We start from the raw sequence: 27,454 nt of genomic DNA, 5'->3' as shown, positions 1-27,454 counted from the left end.
AAATAAGAAGACGGCGCAAACTACGGATGGGGGTGGACTGGGGGGCACTTACGGCTTAATTGGCACTGGCACATAGCCCTCGGTGCCGGGTGGTGGGTGGCTCTGGGCAGCCTGCTTGGCATGGATGTCGCAGTAGAGTTTGTTGTTGAAGTTGTAGTAGCCCTGGTTCTTCAGGGAGGTGCCACAGGTGGCGCACTTGAAGCACTCGACGTGCAAGTTCTTGTCCTTGATGCGCACAAAGACGCCGCTAAATTAAAATAAAATATAAGAAATACATTTAGATAACATTGGATTATGAACATGCTAAGGCAAAAGGTTTAGAGAACGCATATAATGAATTTTTCTCTTATAATAAACAAATAGACGCAAGAAATTTAGAAGTTGAGTTTTCTTTTGATTAAAAATATATTACTAAAATTATTCAATTTAATTATTACAGTCTCTGTAATGCTCTACCTTTTGCCTTAGTTTATTTAAACATTTAATCATTTGTGCATGGCTTAACTTTAAGCTTGTTATGCTGTTAGCACACGCGTTGAACAAATAAAAATCAAATATGTATGTAAAAGCTGTAATGAATTATCGCATTAAGCTCATGAGTCGTCAATGGCCAGCCAATTAAATTGGCATACAAATTAATACAAATGATGTTGATAGTCCCCATACGGAGCCGCCGAAGCCTGCAGTTGCAATTGCAATTCCAGCGGCTGTTGCAGTTGCAGCTGCAGTCGCAGTCGCAGGTGTTGGAGGTGTCTGCATAATAATGGACGCAACTGTAGACTGCATAAATTTGAACAATTGACTTCGAAATAAAAGCAAATTAAAATGCACGCACACATGCATAGATACACACACACACACATACAAAGAAGAGAGAGAGAGAGAGAGAGAGTGGGAGACGACTGCGCATGAATTATCATTTGGATTGGGAGGGCGACATGCGACATGGAACATGGAAATCCTTACACAATGCCCACGCCGCACAATTGACACGGCGGATGTCCGCTGGCGGACAATGTACGCGGACCAGCGCCACCACCCGCACCAGCCGCCGCCAACGCTGTCTGCATTTCCGCTTTGTAGTCGGGCCCCTGCAGCGCTGGGCAAATGGGCATAACAATGATGCGCGGATCGACCAGCTCCTGTTCATGCACCTGCTGCTGCTGCTGCTGCTGCTCCGTCGTCTGCTGCTTGGCAACAGGCAGACTGGGCCTGTGCGTGGCCGCCGGCGCCAGCGTATTTTGCTGCAAATTGGTGCCAATGCGTTCGTCCTGCTCGAATTTTGAATGCGGCAGCGGCGTGCGTCGCTCGTTGCCGCCAATCGCGTGACTTTGCGTCCAATAGAAGTTCGCCGGACTGTGCGGCTCTGCAGGCAAATGTCACAGCATCAGTTCAATCAGTTTACAATGCACTTCAAGTGTGTGTAGGTGTTTGTTCGTGTGTGGTGTGTGTGTGTGAGCCTGCAATCCACTCAAGTTCCAAACCGATCAAATGCCCAAACCCCTTATTATAAGCCTAACACTTGATAGCTGCCTGAGCTACTTATGCTAATGCAACTGTTACTGTTAATTAGCAGACTGTTAAGGGCATGCACAAATGTTAACACGTAACGGGGTGTGGTGAGGGAGGTACGCACTAACTGCACTTACGTAATGAGGCGCTCGCATTCGGTGCAAATGTTTTGGCCAGTTGGCAATCCGCCGGTGCTTGGAGGCTTTGGTGTATTCACAGGCGCGCTAACATGGCGAGTGGCGCCGTTCGATTGATAGACTTGTTGTTGTTGTTGTTGTTGATGTTGGTGTTGTTGGTGTTGATGTTGGTGTTGATGCTGATGATGATGTTGTTGTTGTGGTGCATCATGCTCGTAGTGGCCGTTGTTGTTGTTGTTTTGACCAAATGCTGTTGGTGTGTGTGTGTGTTTGTGTGAGCAGCCATTTTGTTTTGGTTGTTGTTGTATGCAAATAGAGTCGAAATACAAACATGAGTTAGAGACATAGAGACAGATAATGATACATAAGGTAGAGTCTGTTTAATTTAGTTAAAATTGCAGCAATTTTAAATCAAATTGTTGTAATTTCTTTCTATCTATACTTGTATTTAAAAGCAAGCGAAATTTGAACAACTATTTATATATATTTAACTAATAATAATACTATATTTATTAACTATAAATAAACTTATTATTCTTGTATAATGATAGAAAACTTTATGATATATTTTGTATGTTTGTGTTTGGGGGTAATCGCATTAGAAATGACTTTTGACTAGAGAAAAGAAATCCATTTCTTTGTTTTTATCTAAGCAAAGGCAAAAATAAACAAACAGAAAAGAGAAGCAAATAAAACAGACAACATGTTAAAAAATAAAAACAAAATTAGCTACAAAAAATAAATATATACATGGGGCCCTGCGCGCCAAAGGTCAAGCCCATTTCAAGGTCTCTGCTGTGTGTTTTAAAAAATAAATAAACTATTTTAAAACGGCAGGTGTGTGTGCTTATTTTTAAAGACTGTGCTGGCAAACTGCCCCCATTTTAGTTTAACCCACTACAGTGTAAGCGAACCCAAAACTAATCTGCCAAATTATCGCACACAAACGGATTGACGCCTTCATTGAGTATGAGCAGCAGGCGTGCCAGCTCATAGTTGGGTGGCCTGTCATTACCTGGGGTCGATTGTCCAGTCTCCTCCTCGCGCAGGAACTTCAGCACCTCCGAGCGGTCAGCCTGGTATTCCTTTTCGTTTTTCTTAAAGTTCACGCTGCAAACAGAGAAAGAAAAAGAGAATGAGAATGAGAGAGAGAGAGACAAGCATTAGCTTAGTTTTAAGTGTAGCATACTTTTGGTTGCAAAAAAGCGCACGGCGCGCAAAAGTATGCAGTGTGTTACATTGTTGCGCATACGCCGCGTTGACCTAAGTAAAATCCCCCAAAGAAATTAAGTGCAAAAAGCTTGCGATTCCCACGCGTGCGTTTGTAACAAACAAAACACAGCCCAGCCAGCCAGTCAGCCAACCAGCCAGCCAACCAGCCAGCCCAGAAAAGAATAAAACTCGGCAAAACCTGAGGCCTGCCTGCTCTCCAGCTATCATTTGTGAAATTGCACTCAGCATTTGGGACGCTTAGACAGCCGCCCAGCTCTACAGTCGGACGACTGGTGCGTTGCGGACTTTAAGTTGCTTTTTGTTGCCACGGCTTTGGCGCAACATAAAGCAGACAATATATATTTTTTGCTTGCTTCGCCAGCTAGTTAAAGCTCCTGCCTTTTATGCAAACTTGAAGTGCAAGCGCAAAGGAATTTAAATTTTCAATATTGAAACGTCTAAATTTCGCACGTAGTCGAAATTTATTTAGCGTATTGAGCAGATCTGTGGGAAACTTTTCGTATTTAGGATTAAGTTTACTGTCTGCCAAGCAAAGGAATCTATGATTAAGCTGCTATGTCTCCAATTAAAGTCTTAGGTATCTTTTAAGACTAATTTAATGGAAATCAGTGTATTGATTGAAAAGTTATGGTCCCTCTTTTTTATTACTTGATCTATCAGTGGTAAGGACTGCTCATTTGTAAGTTACGATTACTTTTAGAAAGAAGTAGAAGAAGATTTATTTATCAGAAGCTTATGCGTCTTCAAAAACTTGAATTTGAACTTGTTAATTTGAAAAAAATTGTTGCAAATTCGATTCTGAAATTAATATTACAGAATTTCATGTTGCAGGCTTATGCGAGGGCTCAAAATTTATGGACTTATTTATTTGTACGATGTTGTTGTTGTCGTTTTTACACTTGACAAGCGCTACTTTGTTATTTTTGGGCTGACAGGCTTTGAATTGCAGTTGTCAATAATAAAAAAAAGTAGAAAGTTGTAAACTTACCCGAGCACACCGCCAGCCAGAACCTCCGCTTGAGCGGAAAGTGTTTCCGCAATAGATTCATCGCTATAAATGCCAACCGGGGTATTGTATTGTTTATTGACGATGCTCTTCACGCCGTCGCCGCCGTCGGTGCCCTGCGCATGGATAGATGTGTGAGAAATAAAATGCGTAAATAGAATGCATAAATCAATTGATGCTTTGAGGCGCTCAAGCTGTCACAGAGCGACTATTATTATTATTAATATTATTATTGAAATTCATAACAATGAAATGTAGGCAAATGTATGCATAGCACACACACACACACAGACATGATTATAATGCAAGACAGCTGTGTGCGCGTGTGTGTGTGTGAGCCCTTTTGCACATTAATTCTTGCCAGCAAATAATCCTAGCACTCATATTCATTACTCATTCTGACACTTTTCAAAAACTACACACAAACAGACAGCGCAGACAGGCATCGTATAAATGCAAATGTTGTCAGCTCATAGAAAATATACAAACACACACACACGCACACACGCCCAAAATGAAATAAATGAATATGAAACCCCCAGCACACACAATAACAAAGGCATAACACGCTGAATGTGTCAACAGAGAGCCAGAGCTGAAGCTGGAGTCAGAGCCACAGAGTCAGAGCTTGGCCTCCCTGGAGACTAACTATCAACATCATTGGTCATCAGCACGTCAGTGTAAGTAATATGTGTGTGTGTGTGTTTGTTGGACTGACAGTCCTGGCAGTTTGAGAGCTAATGCTAAGTGCGGCAAGGCTTTCTATTTAAAAGTTTTGAGCATTTCAAATTTTTAGCTCAACCAGGCATGAGTTTATGAATTTTATAAATGATTGTTAGACACAGCACACAAATGTATGCTACACTTGCTTAAATGCCACTCAGTTCTTTCAGTCTGTGTGTGTGTGTGCTCACAAATTAGTGCACTTACAAATGGACGAGCCGAGTTGTTGTAGCCACAGCCAATGTGCTGGCTATCCTGTTGATGGTGAGCCAGAGAAGTTTTCGTCACTGTCTGCAAATAGGGTGAGTTTGCCTGTGGCACATTGCCCGTGGGCGTCACGTGTGGGCGCCAGGTGGAGCCACCGCTGCAAGTTATACATATATATACAGTTAATACTCTTGTTGCTTGCTGCTGCTGCTTCAACATCTGTACTTACCGCTGCACTGTGATGACAAAATTATTGCCAGAGCGCACCACAATGTCCTGCGCATCCTTGTGACGCATACTGAAGACATCAACGTCGTTAATCTTGATGACTGCATCGCCAGGCTGCAGACCAGCCTGCTCCGACAAACTGCCCGCATTCACCTACAAAAGACACAAAAGATAAAACGTTACAATTATTGTTTTCAACTTAAAGTTAAAGCCAAGTCAACTAAATGAATTTATTACGCTTTATGCCACAATCTAAATTTGCATCTGCAATTGTTCAATGACCGCTGCGCTTGGCTCGTTCGTTTTTTTGTTTTTATGCATTTTTTAACAGCTAAGCTCGCGCAGTTTTTAGTTTATAGGCACTGTTCATATATTTTTTTGCACTCTTTTTATTTTCCGTGTGTTGTTTGCATTTATTTATTTATTTGCTGCGCCGGCTGCGTCTGCTGGGAAATTGTGCGCACAGCCAAAAGCCATAAATTTGTCGACGATTAAAATCGTAAAAATTTTCTCTAACTGGCGCTGCAATCCGACAAACATAAAGGGAAGAACGGAAGAGCAGTAAAAGGTAAAAAAATCTACAGCTGTCTACGTATGCGTAATTTTATAAGCAGACGCATGTTAACAACACTTTTAGCTATAAAATCAACATTTTATTCTAACATAAAATGTTGCTTAGTGATTGCAGAGCTTGCTTATGTTAATAACAGAGAAACTTCTAACAGAAATTATGTCGAAATATCTAGCTAATGTTAAAATATCTAGCTAAGAGTTAACAAATTATACACAACTTTTTATTAAAAAATGTGCAACAAAACTAATAAGCTAATAAAAGTAAAAATATAATAATAAATAAATAAAAATATATAATGTATACAATACAAATAAACATCGAATTTATTAACGCTGGAGGCTACAATCATTAAAATTAAATGTGATATTGATATTATAAACTGATCAATCGATAGCACAGTAAGCTGATGTTATTAACTAAGTAAACGAAACTATTTATATTTATATTTAATTGGCTTTTGTTGCATTAATTGCAATAAATGTTAATTACACTTCTAACTGTAATGTATTTATTTGCCAACAGACAATTGTTTACAACTTTTTTGTGCTGCATTTCATTAACTTAATTAACAAAGTCAGCAACTAACAAATTTAATTGTCAACTGCTGTAGTTTACTTTATTTACATTTTATTGCTTTCAACGTTTACAGACTTTTCAGTTAGCTACGCTTTAAAAGCGCCTCAAAAGTTTCAAGCAGCTACCACATTGAGCTCGAACTAAGACAAACTTAAATGTGCCACAAACAGTTGCACAACCTCAAATGGCAGCACGAGACATAGGCAAATTGTTGTGGGCTCCTGTTGCTTCTGCTGCTGCCGCTGCTGCTTGTACTAGACTTGCGGCACAGGTGCTTGTCGACCCCAAAAATTAGAGGCGCTATGCACGTTTCCACTTTGGCAAATTGTCTGTTTATCAGACTGACAGGCAGGCCCAGTCAGTCGTCGTCGCCGTCGACGTCGCTGTCTGTTGACTGCGGCTGGTTTATATTTATACAAAACGGCGACATACACACACATGCAATGGCAACGAGGCCTTCATAAATATTTCATTGGCATGCTAGCCAAGCGAGACACCTAAATTTTTGTAATATTTACGAAACTTGCTAAAAAGAAAATAGAACAAAATTGCGGCGCCCCACAAAGTAAAAAAAAAAAAAGAAAAGAGTAGAAACTCCAATCCAAAGCAAAATGGCGCGTGCTGTTGCGGCTTGCTGGCTGCCAGTTGCCAGTTGCCGTTGACATGTTCATTTTCTTGTAACATGTTGTCTGCCATGTTGTTGTTGCAGCTGTCGAAAATTGAAATTGGTCGTGCCGGTGGCAGCAACACATAGCTGCACAGAGTAATTACTCTACCGCGTCATCACCACAATCACCTATCCAGACACAGCCGTAACAGTTGAAGGTTTGGGTCGGTTACGGAAGCTCAGCGACTTGCATATTTCAATTGGCTTCTCAGCGCGAGCCAACAGTTCTTTTGCGGGGAACCTTTTTGCAAGACCAAAGGACCCACTTCTTCGCGAAAAATGTGAAAAGCGTTTTACAAAATTCAATATGTTCAAAATTGTAAAAAGAACTCTCCAGCATGTTCAAAAAATGTCCTAACCCAGATGTTCCAACGAATTTACAAAGAAAACTCTGCTATTCAAAAACAATTTCGAAAAAATATAAAATGTGTTTTATTTGATATACGAATGCTCAATGTAAGATAATAAATATGTAAAATTTACATAAAAATTAAAAAAAAAATTTCAATAATTTCAAAAATTATTGAAAAAAATACAAAGAAATGCTACACATAGTACGTATAGTCTGTCTCATTTAATATTTTCGTATTACCAAGACGCAGAAGTTCTTCAAACAAAATTTTTACGTTTATGATTATTAAAAAACATTCCATTAAAAACTAATACGTCTGTAAAACATAAAATAAGATTCATTTTGGAAACATAATATATGTGTATTCTCTGAGAAATAAGTAATCCGATGGGACAAGCAATGTATGTTTCAAATGGATAAAGTCAAAAATTACATATCTGTTCAAAAAATTCAGCTAGGAGACTTGCTTAACTTAATTCAACATATATAAAATACAAGACAGTCTATAATCAGAGTCGTAAGTGCTATCAATAAAAATAATTAATAGTTTATTTTGTTAAGCAAAAAAAAATAATCGATCCCATCAAACAAATAATTTTGAGTTTGTTATATTTGATGTGTTTGATTTCAAAGATATTATATAGCATATAGTAATTTGCCTCGCTATTTACATATGTTTGTCAAGCCTAAAAAGACTAAATTTGAAAGCTCCACCAAACAATTGTTATCAGATATCTTTGTTTAGAACAAATGGTCGAAGACTAAAAAACATAAGATCACTTTCCCAATAATTTCAAAAGAACATTATCTACAAAAAAATAAAAAATTTAATATGTTGACAACTCATTTGCAAAGCAAATTGTAAGGTACGATACTCATCAATGTCGATAGAGATAACTAAGAAACATTAAGATACTCTTCGGAAAACAGTATAGGAGTGATCACCATTTGAATAGGTAGTGGCTAGTCTTGGTCTTAACAACATTCTACCGAGGGGACGGTAGGTTAAGAGCGGATGGTTTTTATTGCCGGAAGAAAACGGTATTATGTTTGCCAGATAGACGAAGAAATCTTTCAAAAAAAATGTTTTCAAGAATTTGGTTTAGAAAAATTTCAGGTTTAATGGGTATCTGAAATCAACCATGGAATCTTCCAACTGGCGATCCCTGCTCTCCGAGGACGCGCGAGATCGCCCTCACCAGCAGCCAACCACCTTGTGGTGTCTGATTACAGTTTTGTTCGTGCTGCGCTTGTTAGACTTTGTCAGCTTTTATAGCATTTGTGGCTGGCCGCCTTATTATAATGATAATTGTTTTGTTTTTTTTTTTGTAGCTGACTTGATGTCATCGCGGTGTCACCAAGGTTTTTCGGCGGTCCGGTGGTCGTTACAAGCCCCGGGCATCACCCCCCACTTTTTTTTCACTCCCAACTCTTTCAAATTTCAGGGTGATTGTGATTTTGATTGTGCAAGCAGCGCGCATGTCTAGGCTAGAGTAATAAAGCCAGGCCAGGCCAGGCCAGGCTAGGCCAGCAGCAAGCTGGTATTACCATAAAACTTGTCCCTAATGTGTCGAGCATTACTATTATTTAGTTTGTGGCCCGCACATAAGCCAGACACCCTCATTGCTGCAGCTTTAGCTTTAGCTCTGGCTTTAGCTTTTTCTCTTGTGTTGCTGCTGCTGCTGCTGTTGTCACAGCATTAATGCGGCCTCCAAGCGCATTACATGTGTGTGCGTTGTTAGCAGCCCTGGCAAATGATGATTTATACTGGCCAGCAGCAGCAGCATGAGCTACGCCATGAGCCATGAGCTACGAGCTGCCACTTGGCGCCCAGTGTGTTTCCCAAGCTGCTGATAAGTATGAAGCACACGCTGCCGTTGTGAAAATATTTTTAAATGCATTTGTTTGTTTGTTTTTTTGTGTATTTTGTTGTTGTGCTTTTTCTGCATTTGGCTTGACATGTGCACATATTTAGCAGTTTGCTTAGATCCTGCTGCTGAGTGCACTTGAGTTGCAGTGAGCTCGAAAATGTTTCCATTAGATATTTAATTGCAATATGGCTGTAGTGCGTTATTTGTTTGGGCTGGGAATTTGAATTGCTGTGTAAATTCATATTGCGAATTAAATTTAAAAGCTTGTAATCAAGCCAACTGAACGCTCGGCAGGCCTCAAAAACTATTGAAGTGTGTTAAAATTGAATTTCATTTAGACAGCAAGCCACAAACACCTACAAAACAAGCAGGAATTTAATATTTAAGCAAATGACAAGCGCAACGACTAAGACATATGCTGTGTAAAATATATCGATAGTATCGATTGAAATGATTAACGATATATGCAAATGTGCGGATATGCAAAAATTAAAAGCATAAACAGCTGAGTTTGATATAAATAACATGTCGATAGTATCGCTAAGTGTTGTATACCTTATTTTTTATATATTTTCAGCTTCAATCAGCAAATCCTTTGTCTGTTTATAGCTATGGCAATATACCGTTTAAGTCTTTAGCATATACAAGGTATAAACAAAAGCCCAGCCAAAGTGGCATAAACTATGCACTCGAGCACGTTATACGTACGCACAGCTATAAACCACACACGCACACACATACACACACACACAGACACATACACAGACCGTCGTTACTTGTATGCAAGTTATTTATGTTGATAAATCAAGTTTGCTTTTGTGGATTAGGTGTATCTAAAATAAATTGAATTTGTGGCGTAAATTAAGCCAAAAACAAAAGGCAAATTCTACACTTGGCAGGCCTAGCCGAGATAGAGCGCATAAAGTGTGAGCGAGATAGAAAAAGAGCCTTTAGCATTAGCACTGTGTGGCCTGAACTTGCCAAGTTGTTGGCCAACTTATGAAGTTGTTTAATTGAAAATAAATCAGTTTAAAGGCTACAACAATATTTGGTTTACGTACTGCCCGCTCTCTAGGGTGGGCTCTGTTTATCTTTTCGCTCACTCTCATACTTGTTTCTGCTGCATTGTTGTGCCCAGACAGACAGTGAGTGTGCCATAAAAAAAATAGAGAATTGTTGCAAACGCAAATACAAAATGTGTAAGTAGAACGAAACGAAAACGAAGCGCGCGCGCTCAAGAGTTTCAAGTTACTGCGGAAATGCAGGCAGCAAATACAATGAATCTCAATGTGTATGAATATGCATGGCCATCACTCATACGCCCCAGTGTACAGCCAGCGCTAAATCAAGTCAAAGTCTGCCACAACGAATGGCGGGCCGCAGTACTTGACCAAAAACTGGGCAACAAAAACAGCGCTACAAATTTCAGTCAGTTGCAGTTGCAGCAGCAGCGAGAGAGAAAACTTGCTAAATGAAGAACGCAGCGAGTACTCGACCGACCACTCGTTTGGCTCATCTCGAGCTCTATAAAGTGCCGCGAGCAAAACAAAAGCAAGCGAAACAATCAAATTCAGCGCGTCCGTTAATGCGCCAAAGTAAATACAATGCTTGTTAAATTCCTTGTGGGCTGTGGGCAGCCCCAAATGAACTGCAGCCCCAAACAGTTTATTGTAGCCACAGCGAGGGAAACAAGAATGCAGTCAACTCTTTAATACACTTTGAATAGTTTAAATTATACGCTTTAAGCTATTCAAATTGTATTAAGAAATTGAAATTGAAAATTTAAGTTTGAATCATTCTGAAATTATTTATACGTCGAGCTTAAGCGAAAAACGCAGCTAACTACTTGATACGCTTTGAATAGGTTGAGTATATATTTGAATATATCCCATTGAAGTCACAGAGAGGGAACTAAGAATCCAGCCAACTTTTTAATACACTTTGCAAAGTTTAAAGCGTATAAGGAAAATTCAAGTTTGAATAATTTCGAAGCAGGATTTAAGCGAAAAAGGAACGCAGCTAACTACTTGATACGCTTTGATTAAGTTGAATATATATTTAAGGCCACAAAGAGCGAAATAGGAATACAGCCAGCTCTTTAATACACTTTCCATAGTTTAAAGCGTATAAGGAAAATTCAAGTTTAAATAATTCCAAAGTTTTTTATACTTTGAGCTTAAGCGAAATAATGAACGCAGCCAACTACTTGATACGCTTTGATTGCGTTGAATATATAGACATATATATACATACATATATATATTATATTATTTGCTTTTTCGGTCTTATGAAGGAAATAAAATTGTAAAAGTTAAAACGATCTGTAGCTCAAGATCAAGAAGTGCAAGTTGTGTTCAACTTCAAGACACCCACTTGCATTTCATATATGCCAAAGTGTATTTGAAATGGACACGCCTGCTTTTCAACCAATTTAAATGCAACTTCAAACAAGTTAAAGTTAGTTTGCTTTTATTTTTTTGGTCGAATGACTCAACAGCGTCACAAAAATTATTTATTTATTGGGCTCAACAAATTGGCAGAAGCGAAGCCAGCACGAACTGCCCCAAGCAGGCGTACAAAGTCCGTTTCTAGCGCCATTTACATTGCCACTGGAACAGCAACAACAACAACAATAACAACAAATTCGCTGCCAGAGAGCGCACGCAAACTGTCGGCAACATTTATAAATTATGATTGCAATCAACGTGCACAAAGCGCTCACTGGGCGTTCAGGACAAGTTGCGAGAGTTGCTTTTATTTATTTATTTTTTTTAACTTTTTTTTTTTTGGGTGGGAGAGTAAAATGACAGACGCACACACACACACGTATACGCACACGCACAGACGGTTGGCAATAAACGTGGCAATTTATATAAATGTTGCATATTCATAGCTAGTAATGGAAAAACTTTTTACACAATGAAATTTGTGCCCGCGACTAATGAATGAAAGCCATGGAATTGGAGCTGGCAGCAGCCAGCAGCAGCGGCATGTGGCAGCGTCTGTCTGCATCTAATGCACTAGCGTGGGCGCTGCTACCTTATGCCACACACACAGACACACACACACACACTGCAACTCTAGCTCCATTTATCTTGGCTGCATTATCAGCCAAGCAGCTCTCTGGTCAGCAAGCCGCGCATGTGTGGCGCGCTCATATTTCACTGGACAACACCTTCCGCAAAAGTGGAGAGTGAATGGTGGTGAGAGCGGGGCAGAGTGGGGAGGCATTCATTTATGCATTGCCAGTTGCTGAGAAATGACAATTGCTTGAGGCGTTGGCTGTGTGCAAACTGAGATCGGGCTGCCAGTCAGTCAGTCAGACAGACAGACAGACAGGCCAACATTTCTGATAAAATGTTGTTGCGGAAATACATTGAATATGAAACTGCAGCTAGCTTAGCGCATAAATAGAACGAATTTTAAATGCGCTTAGCTTAACAATAATAAAAAATATATTTATTGAGTTTATTCTATAAAATAATGAAAGAAAATCTATATAAATAGCTACGAATTCTTTGCAAAATTTGTATATAATATTTCGAATATTGAAACTAAACTGAAAATGTTAAATACTAATTATTGTATTTATTGTCTGTTTAAAAAGCATTTTGTTAGCAAAGAAAATTTAAAGAAATGGCCAAAAAGTATTGCAAAAGCTGCTGCATAAAATGCTGAAATTTATTTCTAAGTAAAATAAACTTAAAATTATATAAATCTTTGCATTAGCTCTGAAGTTTATCAATAAATATTCTCACATTATATTATAGTATTATTATTTTTGTATAGTTTAGTTTAATTTAGTCAATTATAATAAGGTAAAGTTGCCACATCGCAAACAAATTTAGCAGCAAAATACACAACTGAATAAATTGGAATTTTATAATAAAAAAAAATCAATAAATTGTTAATAAAATTACACAGAAATATTTCAATGTTTGCTGTAGTTTTCTAGGAAATACACGAAGCTGAACAATTTTAATTGTTTAAAATTGAATATTTTTATGAAATGTATATTTGTATTAATTAGCATTTAAATTTGTTCGTAAGTTGTAATAAAAATTATATTTAAATTCATTTTTACAGCTGCTTTAATTTAATTCACAAATTTTTGTGCCGAATTTATAGACTTATGCTTATATTTCAATAAATTCGGCAAACAATTATTGAAATTAAATTGAAGTCGTTTTTTGTTAAATTGTTTCAAATTCATATTTAATTTATTTAGTTCTGCAGCTTGTCTACACTTAAGCCACTTGCTATGCATAATTGTGTATAAAATGTAATCGAAGTAACTTTAGCTGTCAACTGTTAACTACTTTAAGCTGACTACTTTAGCTGAGCTGGCATAATTAAATTGGGTTCATGTTGTGATTAGTTTTGTGACATGTTCACAATTGCAGCTAAAGTTTCAATAAATGTCACATGTCTGCGCATTAAATTTTGCTGATTAAACTAAGACAAAGCAGCAGATAGAGAATGAGGGGGAAGGGGAGCAAACATCAACTGCTAGAGAAGGGTTCATTAGGCAAATGGCAAGACGACACCGGTATACAGGATACCAGCAGCAGGATATGGGTTAATAAGACACAAGACACAAGGATGCGCGCTTAAGTGACAGCGAAGCGAGAACTGAAGCGAAAAGTGTTTCAGCGCCGTGGAAAGTCATTAGCGTAGGGCAAAGGCTGTGGCGCTCCCCAGCGGGTAACACAGCCAACAGGCTGTAAATATCAAACACACGAATATAGAGAGAGAGCTAGAGTGTGGGGTGGGCGGAGGGGAGTGAGTAAGTCAACAACAACAGGCAACTGCCGCAACGCAAACAAGATTAATTAAGGAATGTAAATTTCGTAAAATTACGCGCCATTGTTTGTGTGTGTGTGTGTGTGTGTGTCTATGTGTGTGTTAGTGCTTTGAAAGGATGTTGAGATTTTTTTCCATTAACAAACTCATCAATGTGCGTTGAGGGGGCCAAACACGCGGACAAGGTCGATTCGCTGGGCTCGAAAGGTTGTGCACCCCCCAACCCAATCCAAGCCCAGTTAACCTTTCAAACTCGCTCGTCACACGTTATTGACGTCGCCGGGGTTGACCGTCAGCGTTTTTAATTAGTGTGCTAGCGGTTTAGAGCGCTTCACCCCGCTCCCCCCCTTAGTGTCAAAAGCATGCATAAATTTTAATTTTTATATTGCCCCGAGCTGACTGCGTTGCTAATGAAGCAAATCAAAAGAAAATTAAGCAAACATTAAAGGCTTTAAAAATAATGCACATGTGTGTGTGTGTGTGTGTGTGGGAAATTTGTTGCAATTAGAGCTGGGGAAATTTCTAGAGCTGCTGCGCTGGTTTTCACACAGACAGACAAACATGTGTGTTTACATTTGCGTGGAAATGAGCGTCGAATCGAGTTGCTGCGGCACATGTTGCAATAATAAAATAGAAAAAACCCCGCATAGATCCGTTCGACGCAGTTGCTTGCTACGTGTTGCAATGTTGCAAACCCCGCAACGTGCTACGTGCAACACGTTTACACACATTGGTAGCAACTAATGTCTGCATTTGTTTGCTTTGTCAGTGGCCCAATTGGGTCAGCTGCAAAATGAAATCTCCACAGGAAAAGTGCAGAGCAACACTCAAACTCGCTTCGCTGCTTTTATTTAGTGCAGTGCAACATAATTAATGTGCGCTATGTTTCTTTATGCCGAGGAGCAACTGAAGCAAGTTCAGCCCAGACAGGCCAACAAAATATAAAAATCCATCAATCAGACACGGCGCGCGGCGTGTAAACGAAATTCTGACAGCCCATGAAATCGTGTAAACGCAATCTCAGTCCCACAGTCGTCGTCGTCGTCGCTGCGCTTATCTCTGAGACAGACAGAGCGACAGCAGCATTGGGATGAATGATGGCACTCAAATTACATTAAATGGAATTTCAATTGGGGCTAAAGACGAGCAGGCAAAACCTTTGCTGACAAGACAATGGCAGCAACAGCAACAGCAACAACAACAGCTGAGCGACTGAGCGACTGAGCGACTGAGAACAGGAACTGTAAATGGCATTTACATGTTCGCTGTCATAAGCCAATAGCCACACCCCCGCTCTTAATTTTAATGAATCAGCAGCAGCAGCAACAGCAACAAACGTTGCTCAGTCCATTTGTAGGCCTCGCTCTCTTCAATGCTGCATCAATTGCATTTATCCAGCAGCTGCAATCAGACAAATGCAATTAGGATTTCGGCAGTGCATGCGTGTGGCGAATTCTAAGCAGTGGCAGACGACACCAAACCAAACCAACTTGGCCTCGTTATCATTTCTGGTGGCCCAGCAGGCGGACGCTTTTGCTTTTGCTTTGCCCATTGTCAGCTGCAATTGTCTCTCTCTGCATCTCTCCAGAGACTTGACGTGGAAAGACAAAGCCAACCGCTTGCAACAATGTCGCTGACACTGCTGACTCGACTCAAAAGCAGCACTCGTTGCAACACAATGCGGCACATCTAATAAACTTTATTTCACTTTGAGCAACAACAAAAAGACAAAAAAAAATTGATTGCTCTAGCTGTGGGCCCCCAAATCCATCAACATTCTTTAAAAATTCAAGGTCTGCATTTTGTGTTTGAGATTTTATGGCATTTTCATAACAATAGCAGTAAATGAAATAAAATTTCTAACTTACGACGACTGCTGCATAAGAACTGTATATTAATATAAAAAAAGAAAAATTAATCAATGATTTTTTAATAATTAACTTAGAAAGTTTTGCATTGGATTTAAGAATTGTAAAAAAAAAAATAGGGGTATATTAATACTAAAGTAATGTTTTTAAATTAAAATAATTATATTCAAAAATATTAATAAAAGAAAAATTATTTTTTTATTTTAATTGTAGCCTCGAATTTAATTCAATGGTACAAAGGCCTTCAGGCTAAATTATTATTTTGCTTAATAGTTTTAAATATTAAAAAACTTATGTTGTGTTTAGACTTTTCACTGATATAGAAACTTCAATGAGAGCTTAAAAATATTGTAATATATTATTTATATAATTAAAAGAAAAATAATAAAAGAAATATTAATATATTGATGAAGAGTATTAAATATTTAATATAGAAAGTTGTGTTTAGATTTTCCACTGATCTGTTGCCAATAAAGAAACTTCAATGAGAGCTTAAAAATATTTTAGATTATCATTTATCAACTAAAGCCCTAAGCAGGATATACATATAGTAAATTTGAATTACAATAATAAATTAAAATAATAAATATTTATAGAGCTAAGTGCAGTATAGTGTTCTCCAAATCCTTAATTAAGAGTGACCTGTCTGGCTTAAGCTATATATAAAATAACTATAGCGTCATTTATCTTAATGTGGCACACACACATTTCAGTCAATTCCATTTGGAAAACCGACGACACCTTTTCAATTAAAAATTCAAGCCAAAAGTAAAGTGCAATTTCAATTTCAATTAGCGCCACAACATTAAGCCATTAGTAGTTGAGTGCGAGATTTGTGCCAATTGCAAAATACCGAACACACACACACAGACACACACGCATACAGAGACAACAACAACAGCTGGTGGTTAAGAAATGGACACCCGCGCCGCTCAATTCACTCAAAATCATTACGTGATTAAGGTTGCCATTACGGCGTAGCGGCAAAAATAGAAAACTAGAGCACGGCAGCTGTGCAACAGACCGTGCGAGAGTGAGCGAGACAGTTGGCGCCGCTTAGGGTGCAAAGGGATTGGGGGGGTTGGGTAAAAATAAAAATGGCAAATAGAACTAAATAAATCAGCGCGGTACTCTGAGAGAAAAATCGAGGGAAAACGCAAACAAAAAAGAAAAGAAAACACTTTGCTTGCCGCACAAAACAATTAAAATGAAAAACCGTAAGCACTCTAAGGCCAGCCAGGGACACAAGTTGAGAAATAAAATAAAAAGCAAGCAGCTGCTTCGAGGGGGGTGCTGCAAACAAGTGGCAACATTGCAAGTATAGGGGGCAGCAGCAGCAACATAAAATGGTTTCGAAAACAAATTTGCCGATCTAATTAAAAGCTAAATTGTGAGCATTAAACGTTGACTCCTATGGCTCCACTCGACTCGACTCGCTTGCCCCATTTCGCATTCAGCAACGCATCGAGCGAAAAACACTGAAAAGCATTTAAGTTCGCACACTCGCATACTCAGCGCTTATTTCTTCAGCTGCAGCCTTTCAACAAGTTGGCAACCAATGCAATTTACGACAGCTACACCCAAAGGGTGAGTGGGTGGGAGGGGGGTAGAGAGTGATATTTATATGTGGTTGGTTGCAGGCTGCAGGACGCGCTGCAAGGCCAGCAGCGTCCATTACTGGGGCAGTAGAAAGGAAGAGCGAGAGCGAGAGCAAAGTAAGAAAGAAAAATAAATAAAAGTATGCCAAGCCCACGCGCTGACCATCAATGAATGGATTCGTTTTTGCCATGGACGTGGCATGGCTGGCAAATTGTAAATTAATTGATGAAAGCAGCGTTTAGCCAACGAGCGACAGAGAAAGCGAAACAGAGCAGCGGCAGCAACAGAGCGACAGCAACTCAAGTGTACACTGACAAAAATAAGAGCACAACAATTCGAAATTAAATAGAGTGACATGTAAAAGCTTAAATAAATATATATAATAAAATAAAATAGCTTAAGGAACAAAGAAAAATACATAGCTGAATAGATTGTAATAAATAATATATATATATTTATTTAATCTAAATTTATTCATTTTTTTTTATATTTGTAGCTCTCAACTAATGAGTAAGCAACAACAATTTTACAACAAAACATTTTCAAAAAAATATAAAAAAAAGCTAAGGTTAGATACAAAATGTTGTATTTATTTAATCTAAGTTTATTCATTTATTTAAATTTGTAGCTTTGAAGTAATAAGAAAGCAGCAAAAATTTAACAACAACAAACTTATAAAATATGGTAAAATAATAAAGAAAAATTAAATTCATTGCGTATTATTTTTGTTTGCTGTTTATTTAATTGTTAATTGTTTGCTAAGAAAAAAATATTAAAATTAAATCTTCTGCTTTAATCATTTGTAACACAAATAAAAGAAATTGTAGCTAATAAAATTCTATTAAATAATAAATCAATAAAATAATGCACAACTGAAAATATTTAAAAAATTGTAAAATAATAAAAAAATGAAATTTATGCCGCATATTAAAATTAAATCTTTCTCTTTAATAGTTTGTAACAAAAATAAAGGAAATTGTTAATAAATCAATCAATTCTCTTAAGCTATCAAACTAACTCTTGATTTTTTCAAGTGCACTCAAGAAAACAGCGAACCCATCTGTGTTACCAATTGCTAGCCACAATATTTGAACTGCATTTGGCAGCAACCTAACTGCAACTCGTTGTACTTGTTAACCCCCGCCCACCACTTCCACCACCCCCTTCCTTATGCACTCTTCAGTGTACGGCTAACTTTGCTAGCTGGGCTGACAAATTGCTGGTAGCAAGATTAATGTTGTGCATTATCTTTCCTCATTTGTCGATTGTCAATGCAACTCAAACAGTGCAACTGCAACTCGAGGGAAAATACGTGGGCGGTGGCCATGCACACACACACACACACACAGACAAACTGACTACCTGTGCTATTGTTTGCCTGTACTTTTTACCTTCTATGCTTTCAATCTTTGTTGCTGTTGTTGCATTGTTCGTGCTGTGATTTTGTTCGTTGACATTTTTCAATTTAATGCGCGCACTCAAGGCGACGCTTCCACTTTTTATGTTCAATAACATGGCAAAAGGTAATTTTGAGTGCAAAAGTTCATCAAGTCAAACGTATGCGCAGAACTAACTGAAGCTACCAATTAGCCAATGCCATTGTTCAGCTCGGCCATGGTCAGCAACAATATGCTCAGTGGGCTTTAACAACTGCAGGGCTAAATCCCCAAAAAAAAAAAAAAACAGAGCAGAGCAGAACAAAAGCAAACGAGCAGATTTGGAATTTGTTAGGGACTTAGCTCGCACTCAAAATTCTGCTTCTCCTCACAGAGCCAGAGCCAGAACCAGACAAACCAAACTGCGCTAACAATGAATCGCAGGCTACGAGTTTTGAGCCTCAGTGTGCGTTGTGTGTGTGTGTGTGGAATTTTTAGGTCTAAATCCTGTTGGGTCATAAAAAGTGCTTATTACATTATCACCTCAAGCGTGGCTGAGCTGTACTCCCCCCACCCCACCCCAACCCACACTCATGTGCGCGTTCGATAGTCTCAATTGACTCACTCGCACTGGTTTTTCCACTTTTCGTATCGTTCGTTTTTTTTCCATATTTTTTCTTTTTTTGGTAGGCTTAGGCTTTATTATGGCCCTGGCAGCTGCTGCTGCTGCGTTTTTTCAATTTACGCTCTTCACCTGAGCACACGAGCCTTGAGCCGATTTGGCTTGTTGCTCTGCGTTGCCAAAAATGCGAAAAATGTGTAAATTTTTTTTGCCCCATTCCCGTTTTTTATATATTTATCCACACTCACATTTTACAACACTGCTGATCCGCTTTGGCGTTTGGAGCTCATTCAATTTGGATTAAGTCGTTCGTGTTGATTAACAAAATTGACTGTGGTTTGGGTTATAGTAAAAATTTGATGCTCTAAATGCAAACAATTTGGCCAAAAGACATTTTGGCTAAATATTCAATCAATTTGCAATGCCGACGCCAACGCCAACGCAGCAAAATACAATAAATCACAAAAATAAAAAAGAAACGAAAGAAAATGTCTCAATTTCCGTTCCAAGCAAAATATGCGTCATAACAATAAAAAAAAAATAAGAGAAATTGTAAGCAGTCGAAGCTAAAAGCTAAATAACGCAAATAAACAAGACAACGCGACAGACCATAATATATCATGGCCCAAAGGCGCTTCCCAAGGACTAAGCAGGACTGAAAACGAAGGCAGGCATAATGATTATCAGGGGAGGCGGACATGTCTGTCTGCCGTCTATCTACGTTAACCGAGAATCAATGACATATCGTTATAACTAATACGTGCCCACTGGCCCGAATAAACAAAAAAATGTCATAAAAAAATGCGAGCGAGAAATAAAATAAAATACAAATAAAATAATGTGCATGATAATAATGATGATGATATATGGCGCATATGTTGGGCCAACGCACATTTTATTGACTCGGCGGCAATATAAAACTTAACTTTGATGCATCATTTTTATAACAAAAAATCAATTTAAATATTTAAGAATTCAATGAAACTACAAAATGAAACTAAAGCAATTTAAATACAAGCTGCTTAAAATATATTACATATTGTTCTAAAATAAGTTTAAATATGATTTACAACTTTTATAAATTCATAGAAAATTGTAAAATCCTAAAAAATGTTGAAAAATTCATATAGAAAATTAAGATAATTATTTTCGTTTAACCAATCAATTTAAATATATTGCTCAAAAATAAGTTTAAATATGATTCAAAATAGTAAAATCCTAAAAAATGTTAAAAAATTCATATAAAAAATGCAAATAATTTGTATCGTTTAAACTTTCAATTTTTGAATAAACGCATAATTTTATAATAAATAAAAAATTATTTTATGTGTTAAATATGCAACAATTGTCTAATAAATGTGCAAAATTTTTATATATTTTTGTATGTTTAATATGCATAATTAGTAAAATATTTTAAACATTTAATTTTGTATTTTTTTTTGGAATATCTTTATCTTTTTTATTCAACAATTGCAGCAATCACTGCCCCCATTAACAATTGTTAGCTAATTGTGTGACAAACTAATTTGTCGCTTTATCCAAAAAACTTTATCTAGCCGCCATATGGCAAACAAACAAACAAAGAAAGTAGGAAAGAAACGTAACGAAAGGAACAAGCAAACAGCTGTTAAGTTTGTTGCTTAGCTTAAAGGAACTTCAACAGCTCAGGGTCAAGCACACGTTAAGGCCACTAAAAGCTCTTGCCCATCCGGCCAACTGGCTCAAAGCCGGATATACACATAATGCAGCATACGCAAACACACACACACATACACAGCCACGCATACCAACACGTATATAAAGCATGTGGGTGTGTGCGGCGTCCTGTTAGTTTGCTATCAAACACAACGTAAGTTGGGCTCATAATTTATTTCGATTACGCCGCAGCACGCAATTTTCGCTGCAAATATCCTTTGAGCACACACACATAGACACACACAGACAGCCAGACAGACAGACACTACACACATTTAGATAAGCGTGCGCACAATTTCCGTTTCCGCTTTAGTTTAGCCACCACAGCCGGCAGCTTAGCTCGCCCTTTTCTACGCCAGTGCTATCCACAAAGCAACAATTAAATCAGCGCTTAAGTGTGATGTGCATAAAGAAAGAGCAACAAACAATTGTAATTGTGTGCACATTTGTTAACAACTAAAAGTTAAATACGCAGCGTATGATTTGTGCGAATTTTTGAAATTGTTGTTGCTAATTTAAAAATATTAGCTGCTGGCAAATAATATAAAAAATAATAAATAACAATTTAATTAGTTGTAATGGCTGCTACGGAAATTTAATTAGCCTTTGTAGCTTGCTATTGATATAAAACATTCCATTGAAATTTACTAATATTTGTCAACAACAGTTGTTTTAACATTAATGTGCTTGCAAGTGAGTGAATTTAAATTGAATTAACATTGAAAGAATTCAATGAATTTAATGTAATGAAATGTACTAACTTAACAGCAATGAATGAAATAAGCTGCAAAATTCTTTAGATTCTTTAAAAACTTGTGCTGATACTTAATAAAAATTGTAAATAAAAGTTTATGATTCAATTTTCTCAAATTTATTAACACTTTTTTATATACATAGCTAATTGAATTCAATCAATTTATATAGCTGAACCATTCATGTCTTTGGCATTTGCTCTACGCATGACTCATCATTTGAATGTGTGTCAATCGAATATCATTAAAACAATTAGCTTGCCAGGTAGAGCAAGGCAACGCAGCTGAATCATCAATGCAACGCAGGTAGCAACATGTGGCAACATCTTTGGATTCAGTGACCATTAGCTGACTAATGTAACTGGCGCTTGGCCTTGGTGGAAAGCCAAACTTAAGCGTTTTAATGCTAACAAAACGTTTGCACTTTTTACGCTTAGAAAACTTATAAATATTTATGGGCACACATAATGCGGCAAGTTGCAGCGCCAGTGGCAGCAGCTTGCAGCTTGAGTTGGCCAATAATTCTGTGCGATATCAGCGCTCGTAACTCAAGCGTATGCAGCTGAGTGCCACATGAAGCGCGCGTGTGTGTGTGTGTGTGTATTTTGGGTGCAGTGAAGCAAGCGCTTTGCCACTGAGGGATTTATGTGCACTGACATGCAACTTAAATGCAAGCACAACAAACGGCGGCAGATAGCGTAAAGGAAAGGAAAGGAAAGCAGCCAGGATGCTGCTCCTTCGAGCAGCTACAATTGAGAAAAATATGCGCAACGTATAAGGATTAGACGAAAGCGAGCTACAGCAACAACAAATTTATGTGACTTTTGCATGTGCCCTCGTGTGGCTGAACATGGATACACATGCCTCGGTTTGCTCTACAGATATAGACATAGATATAGCCAAGAGACATTAGTACAATTTCCGGCCCAGGCCACAAAATATTCAATAACGTATTAAAGAGATACCAGCACACACACACACACACGCACACACACACATCGACAACTCCAGTGAAGCGTAGCAACTGGATAAATCTAAATAAGACGTGCTCCAGCTCTGGCATTGAGCGAGAGACTCTGTGGGCACCGCCGGCAATTGTGCAATGAAGTGCAAGCGAATTTTCGATACGAGTCACAAGCCTCGACTTGTGTTTCTCCTTTTCACATCTTTTGACTTTGGCCAGCCGATTAGAATTTTCTACAAATTCAGCGATGAGCTAAACTCAATGCTAAGCCACAAATTCAGTTCAGTTGATAACAAATTAGGTGAATAGTTATAGCTAAGCTGGAAAGTATATTCTGAACTTTATAAATATACAAAATATTTAATTTTGTACATGATGTTGTGTTAATTTTTGGCTATAAAAGTATTGAAACTATAAAAATTAAATCAAACAATACAATTTAATTTTATCAAATATAATTTATACACAATTCGATAAATAAATAAATATATATTATTAGATAAATAAATTTTTGCTCAACATCATTGCTAGCTCATAATTTTAATTATTTGTAAGCTCTTTATAAATAAATAAATAAATAAATAAATTTGAAAACTATTTTTATATCAAACGTAAATCATATTAAATTATATGCAACAATTTAGCAATAAATAAAATAATTTAAGCATTAAATGAGCTTAAATAATTTTGTAATTTAAATTTTATATATTAATAAATAATTTCATACACAAGTTTTTAAATACTTTAAGTAAATTTAGTCTTTGAATTTTTCTATATTTCTCTTGAATTCTCTGCTTTATTTTAAGCAATTATTCAGTTAAACTAAATCAATCATAAGTTTATGCACATAGCCCAAGCAAATACACTGACATCATCTCTATTTGAATGCATGTCCACAACGGATGTGAGTAACTCAGTTCATTCCCCCTCCACTCGCTTTACTTGGCCACAGTTGGCTGCTGGCTTTAACTTGCTGTCTGCGGAAGCGGAAACCAAGCCACGTTTATGGCCTGGCCGCTGCCAGCTGATGAAATTTTGCTGAATCAATTTTCAACACACACAGAGACACAGACACTCACACACACATTTATATTGCAATGCAGTTGGCATTGAATTCGAGCTTAAAGCGCATGCCGCAGCAGCAACGGCAAACGGTAAAAATTGATAATCAATCAAACGCATTGCAGACACTTAATCAATGTCCAAAGCGTAGACTCTCGACTGACCAGCTTATCCTTTTTTTATAGAGAGAGAGAGAGAGAGAGAGAGAGAAAAGAGTGAAGTGTGCTTGCCTTAACTTTATCAATTACGCAGTTGTGTGACTGGCCGCTGACAACGAAGCTGCCTCAATGATGAATCACAGGAAGTCAACCTGGTGTCCCTCCCCCCACACACACAGACATTGAAATTATCACCTGGATACAAAACGCTTAAAGCGCAACAGCTTAAAGACTTTAAGGCTTTAAGCAAAAAGTCAAAAGACTTGAGGCATAGTTGAGTTTAAGTTCGTGGAAATTTCAAAATTAATTAAAAGCCATGACAACTCGTAGCTCGATTGAATCAATTGAATCAGCCAAGCTTTGTAGGTAATTTAGTATTTTGGCATTACATGCAACAAGTTTCAGTTGCTGATTTCAATTTTGATTTAAGTTTTCTCTCTCTGACTGATTGGGAAATCAGAATTCAACCACAGAAGCCAGAGACAAAGCATAGCCAACTCACTCTAACTAACTCCCCAAACTGCTCTAACCCTTCACTACTCCAGCAGCATTAATGCAGGCATTACAATGGGCCAAATGGCCTTTAGTTGTTCCCAATTTGGATAGGCCTAACCAAATTTAAACTAAAGATTTTTTTCTTTTGAATTATTACGTCTATACCCTTTTTTAATTTCATATTAAACTATATTAAGCAATATAAACAACAAAATATAATTTTTAATTAACTTAAATTCATAATTAAATGTTTAATTGCCATTACAAGATTTAATTTAATTTTAATATTTTTATAAGTTCATGTTAAACTATATAAATCAATATAAATAACAAAATAAAAATCTTAAAGAATTTTTATTTCATTTAAATTCATAATTAAATTTAAAACTTTATTTTTTTAATTTTGTATACTTTTTCTAGCTACACTTTTCGCTTATTTGCATATTTTGATTTATATATTTTTGTATCTATTTTTTGTTTGACTGTTTTTGTCGCTCACTTTAATGAGTTTTTAACTTTGATGGGTCATTTGCTTTGCCCTGTCAAGAGCACAATTCTGTGGTCACTCCAAAGCGCATTGTCTAGCCCTTGGCTAAGCATTGCACTTGGCATTTGTCAAGTTAACCAAAAAAACCACAACAGAGAAATTTTCTCTGCAGCAGCAATGTAAACTTTGACACTAAACTGCGTAAAATGCAATTTGCCTGTTTGAGTATGTGTGTGTGTGTGTGTGTGTGTGGTCAACCTAAGCTGCTGCACAATTGATTGCTACAATGGGGTGTCATGTTCTCGGATTGTTTAAATTGTTGTAATTGTTGTTATGCAATTAATAAAATGCTGCATGCAACTAAATTGAGGCAAACCGCAAACTGTAAGCAAAGTGACTTATGACGTCATAAGCGACAGACGACATGTGGCGATTGCACCTGTGGTCGATCCAAAGCGAACGCTGATTCAATCAAATTGACAATTGTTGTTGCCCTTAACAACCGCAGAGCACAGAGTCCGCTTTTGAACGCAGCTTCAATTACACAAAGCAACAAAGAAAACTGAGCGAAAATTATGAATTTTCATAGCAGAGACGAGCAAATAATTAATAGAGCTGCATTTAAAGAGTTTGGGTGAGGCGACAAAACAAACAACACACACAACAAAAAAAACGAAACAAAAGCAGCTCAAAATTGAAAACATGCAAAACAGATTTGCATGCAAAAGTTGTATGAATAAATGTGTTTGTTGGGTGGGGGGGGTTGGTGGGGGGATATACACATATGTATGCGCTTCTGTCTGTTGCCTTGGATGCCGCCAGTAGCTTGTTAGCAATCTCTTTTAGCCCCCACCTCAGCTTCACGCCCACTGTCTAGACTCTAAGTTGGCTAATAGACGAGCGCTCAGCCGTTGAAATTTTTGGGTTTTTCAGCCAGGCCAAGTCAAATTTGTACTAAACCAAATTTACGCTCTTGTATTACTTATTTTCTGGTTTGCCTTCATTATTTGTACAGATGAAGTCAAGCGCGGCCTTTCGCTTTTATTTGCAGCAGCAGCAGCTTCGGCTTTGGCTTGCCCTTTGGCCTTTATCCTTTATGCGACGTTTTTTATGCCTGGCCAACCCCTGGCACTTGATAATGAAATATAAACGTAGCCGATATGTGTGTGTGTGTGTGTGTGTGTGTCTGTTTGTCTGTCTGTCTGGCTGGCTGTGGCCACGTTAAGCTCGCCACATACGAAAAAAACAGCGAAGAGAATAAACAAGACAAGGACTTCATTTGGCGCTTTTATAAGCAGCGAGTGAAAAGCATAAATTAATCCGTTTTAAGCGCAGCTGAGTAGCTTATTTTTTATATAGCCAAGCAATACAAAATGAAATAATGCGATGTTGCTTTAAAAAATAGCTGAAATTTAATTAAGCATAAGCCAAAGATTTTTCGCTTTTAGCAAGTTAATCAAATATAGAAAACAAGAGCGCATTAAACTGAGTTTAAACAAAGTTGAATAGCCAATTGAGCTGAAATTGATTTGAATATCGTTTGAAAACAAAATAAAGCGCAAATCGTTGCTTTTGAGAGAGCAGCTTAATTTATTTTTTTGATTAAAAGCAATCAGAAACGAAAGTAGCTAAGCCAAATTTAGTTTCTCTAGCCACTGAGTTCATGTTGCTTATACAGACAGATGGACACAACAGAATAATAAATTGATAATTAAATTAATATATTTTATATATTATATAAATTTAGAAGATTTACCATCCATTTTTTATATGAATAACAAAGTGTTTAATAAAAATCTATTCATCGAAATATTTCTCATTATTTCTGTCTGCAATTCAAGTCTTTAGCCACTTAAAACAATAGACTTGACTTGATTGCAGCTTAGTGTACGCTGATTTGTTGTCAAGCTGTCTGCCTGGGCATGGCTCGAAGGCATCAAGTGGCAAGGTGCTTAGCTTGCCACTCGTTGCTGCAGCAGTCATTGCTACAAGCTGCTGCAAGTCCTGGCAACGCTGGCTCATTACTTTGCTCGCACTACAGACAAGACAAGACAGCTGATAGTTGAAAGTTTCAGCTGCTTGCCACTTGCTGCAGCAGCAGCAGCAGTAGCAGCAGCAGCTTAAGTGCCACAATCATACTAAATTCAATTGAGCTTGAAGTGTTCAAAAAGCCACCCACCCACCCAAAACACACGCACTGCAGCTGACAATTGCAAGCCAAGGCGCTAAGACAGCCAACAGGCAGAGCTCAGCTTAACAAACAAACAAATAAAGTGCAAAACTGACAGCCAGCTGAGCTGAAGTGTGGCACACAGTGCGTATGGGGAATTAAGCTGAAATCTGTTTTGCATGTATTTTGGTTTTTATCAATTTAGACAACAAATAAATTCAATATCAACGCCATATTTCACATTTGAATGCAACGTGATTTTTTGCATAAATTACAACAAAATTTACAGTGGGGCAGCAGCTATAAAAAAAATTAAA

The 27,454-nt window shown here is 37.6% G+C and overlaps 1 protein-coding gene across 17 annotated transcripts in view; it reads right to left on the bottom strand.

Moving 5' to 3' along the window:
* Positions 1–27,454, bottom strand: part of LOC108596117 (PDZ and LIM domain protein Zasp) — a 59,720-nt gene that overhangs the window by 15,243 nt on the left and 17,023 nt on the right. For 13 of the 17 annotated variants that reach the window (XM_033295048.1, XM_017981555.1, XM_033295054.1 and 10 more), the window contains exons 3-8: positions 5,048–5,199; positions 4,819–4,975; positions 3,871–4,004; positions 2,665–2,759; positions 1,650–1,899; positions 53–247 (exon numbers count right to left, since the gene is read on the bottom strand). In XM_033295048.1, coding sequence (XP_033150939.1) covers positions 53–247; positions 1,650–1,899; positions 2,665–2,759; positions 3,871–4,004; positions 4,819–4,975; positions 5,048–5,199 — 983 coding nt within the window. Of the gene's footprint in view, positions 1–52; positions 248–966; positions 1,367–1,649; positions 1,900–2,217; positions 2,298–2,664; positions 2,760–3,870; positions 4,005–4,818; positions 4,976–5,047; positions 5,200–27,454 lie in introns of those variants that run through there. The other 4 variants (XM_033295049.1, XM_033295050.1, XM_017981554.1 and 1 more) reach the window with 2 other exon arrangements.

This window comes from Drosophila busckii, chromosome 2R (assembly GCF_011750605.1).
Source record: "Drosophila busckii strain San Diego stock center, stock number 13000-0081.31 chromosome 2R, ASM1175060v1, whole genome shotgun sequence".
NCBI lineage: Eukaryota > Metazoa > Arthropoda > Insecta > Diptera > Drosophilidae > Drosophila > Drosophila busckii.
This window is presented reverse-complemented; position numbering and strand designations above follow the sequence as displayed.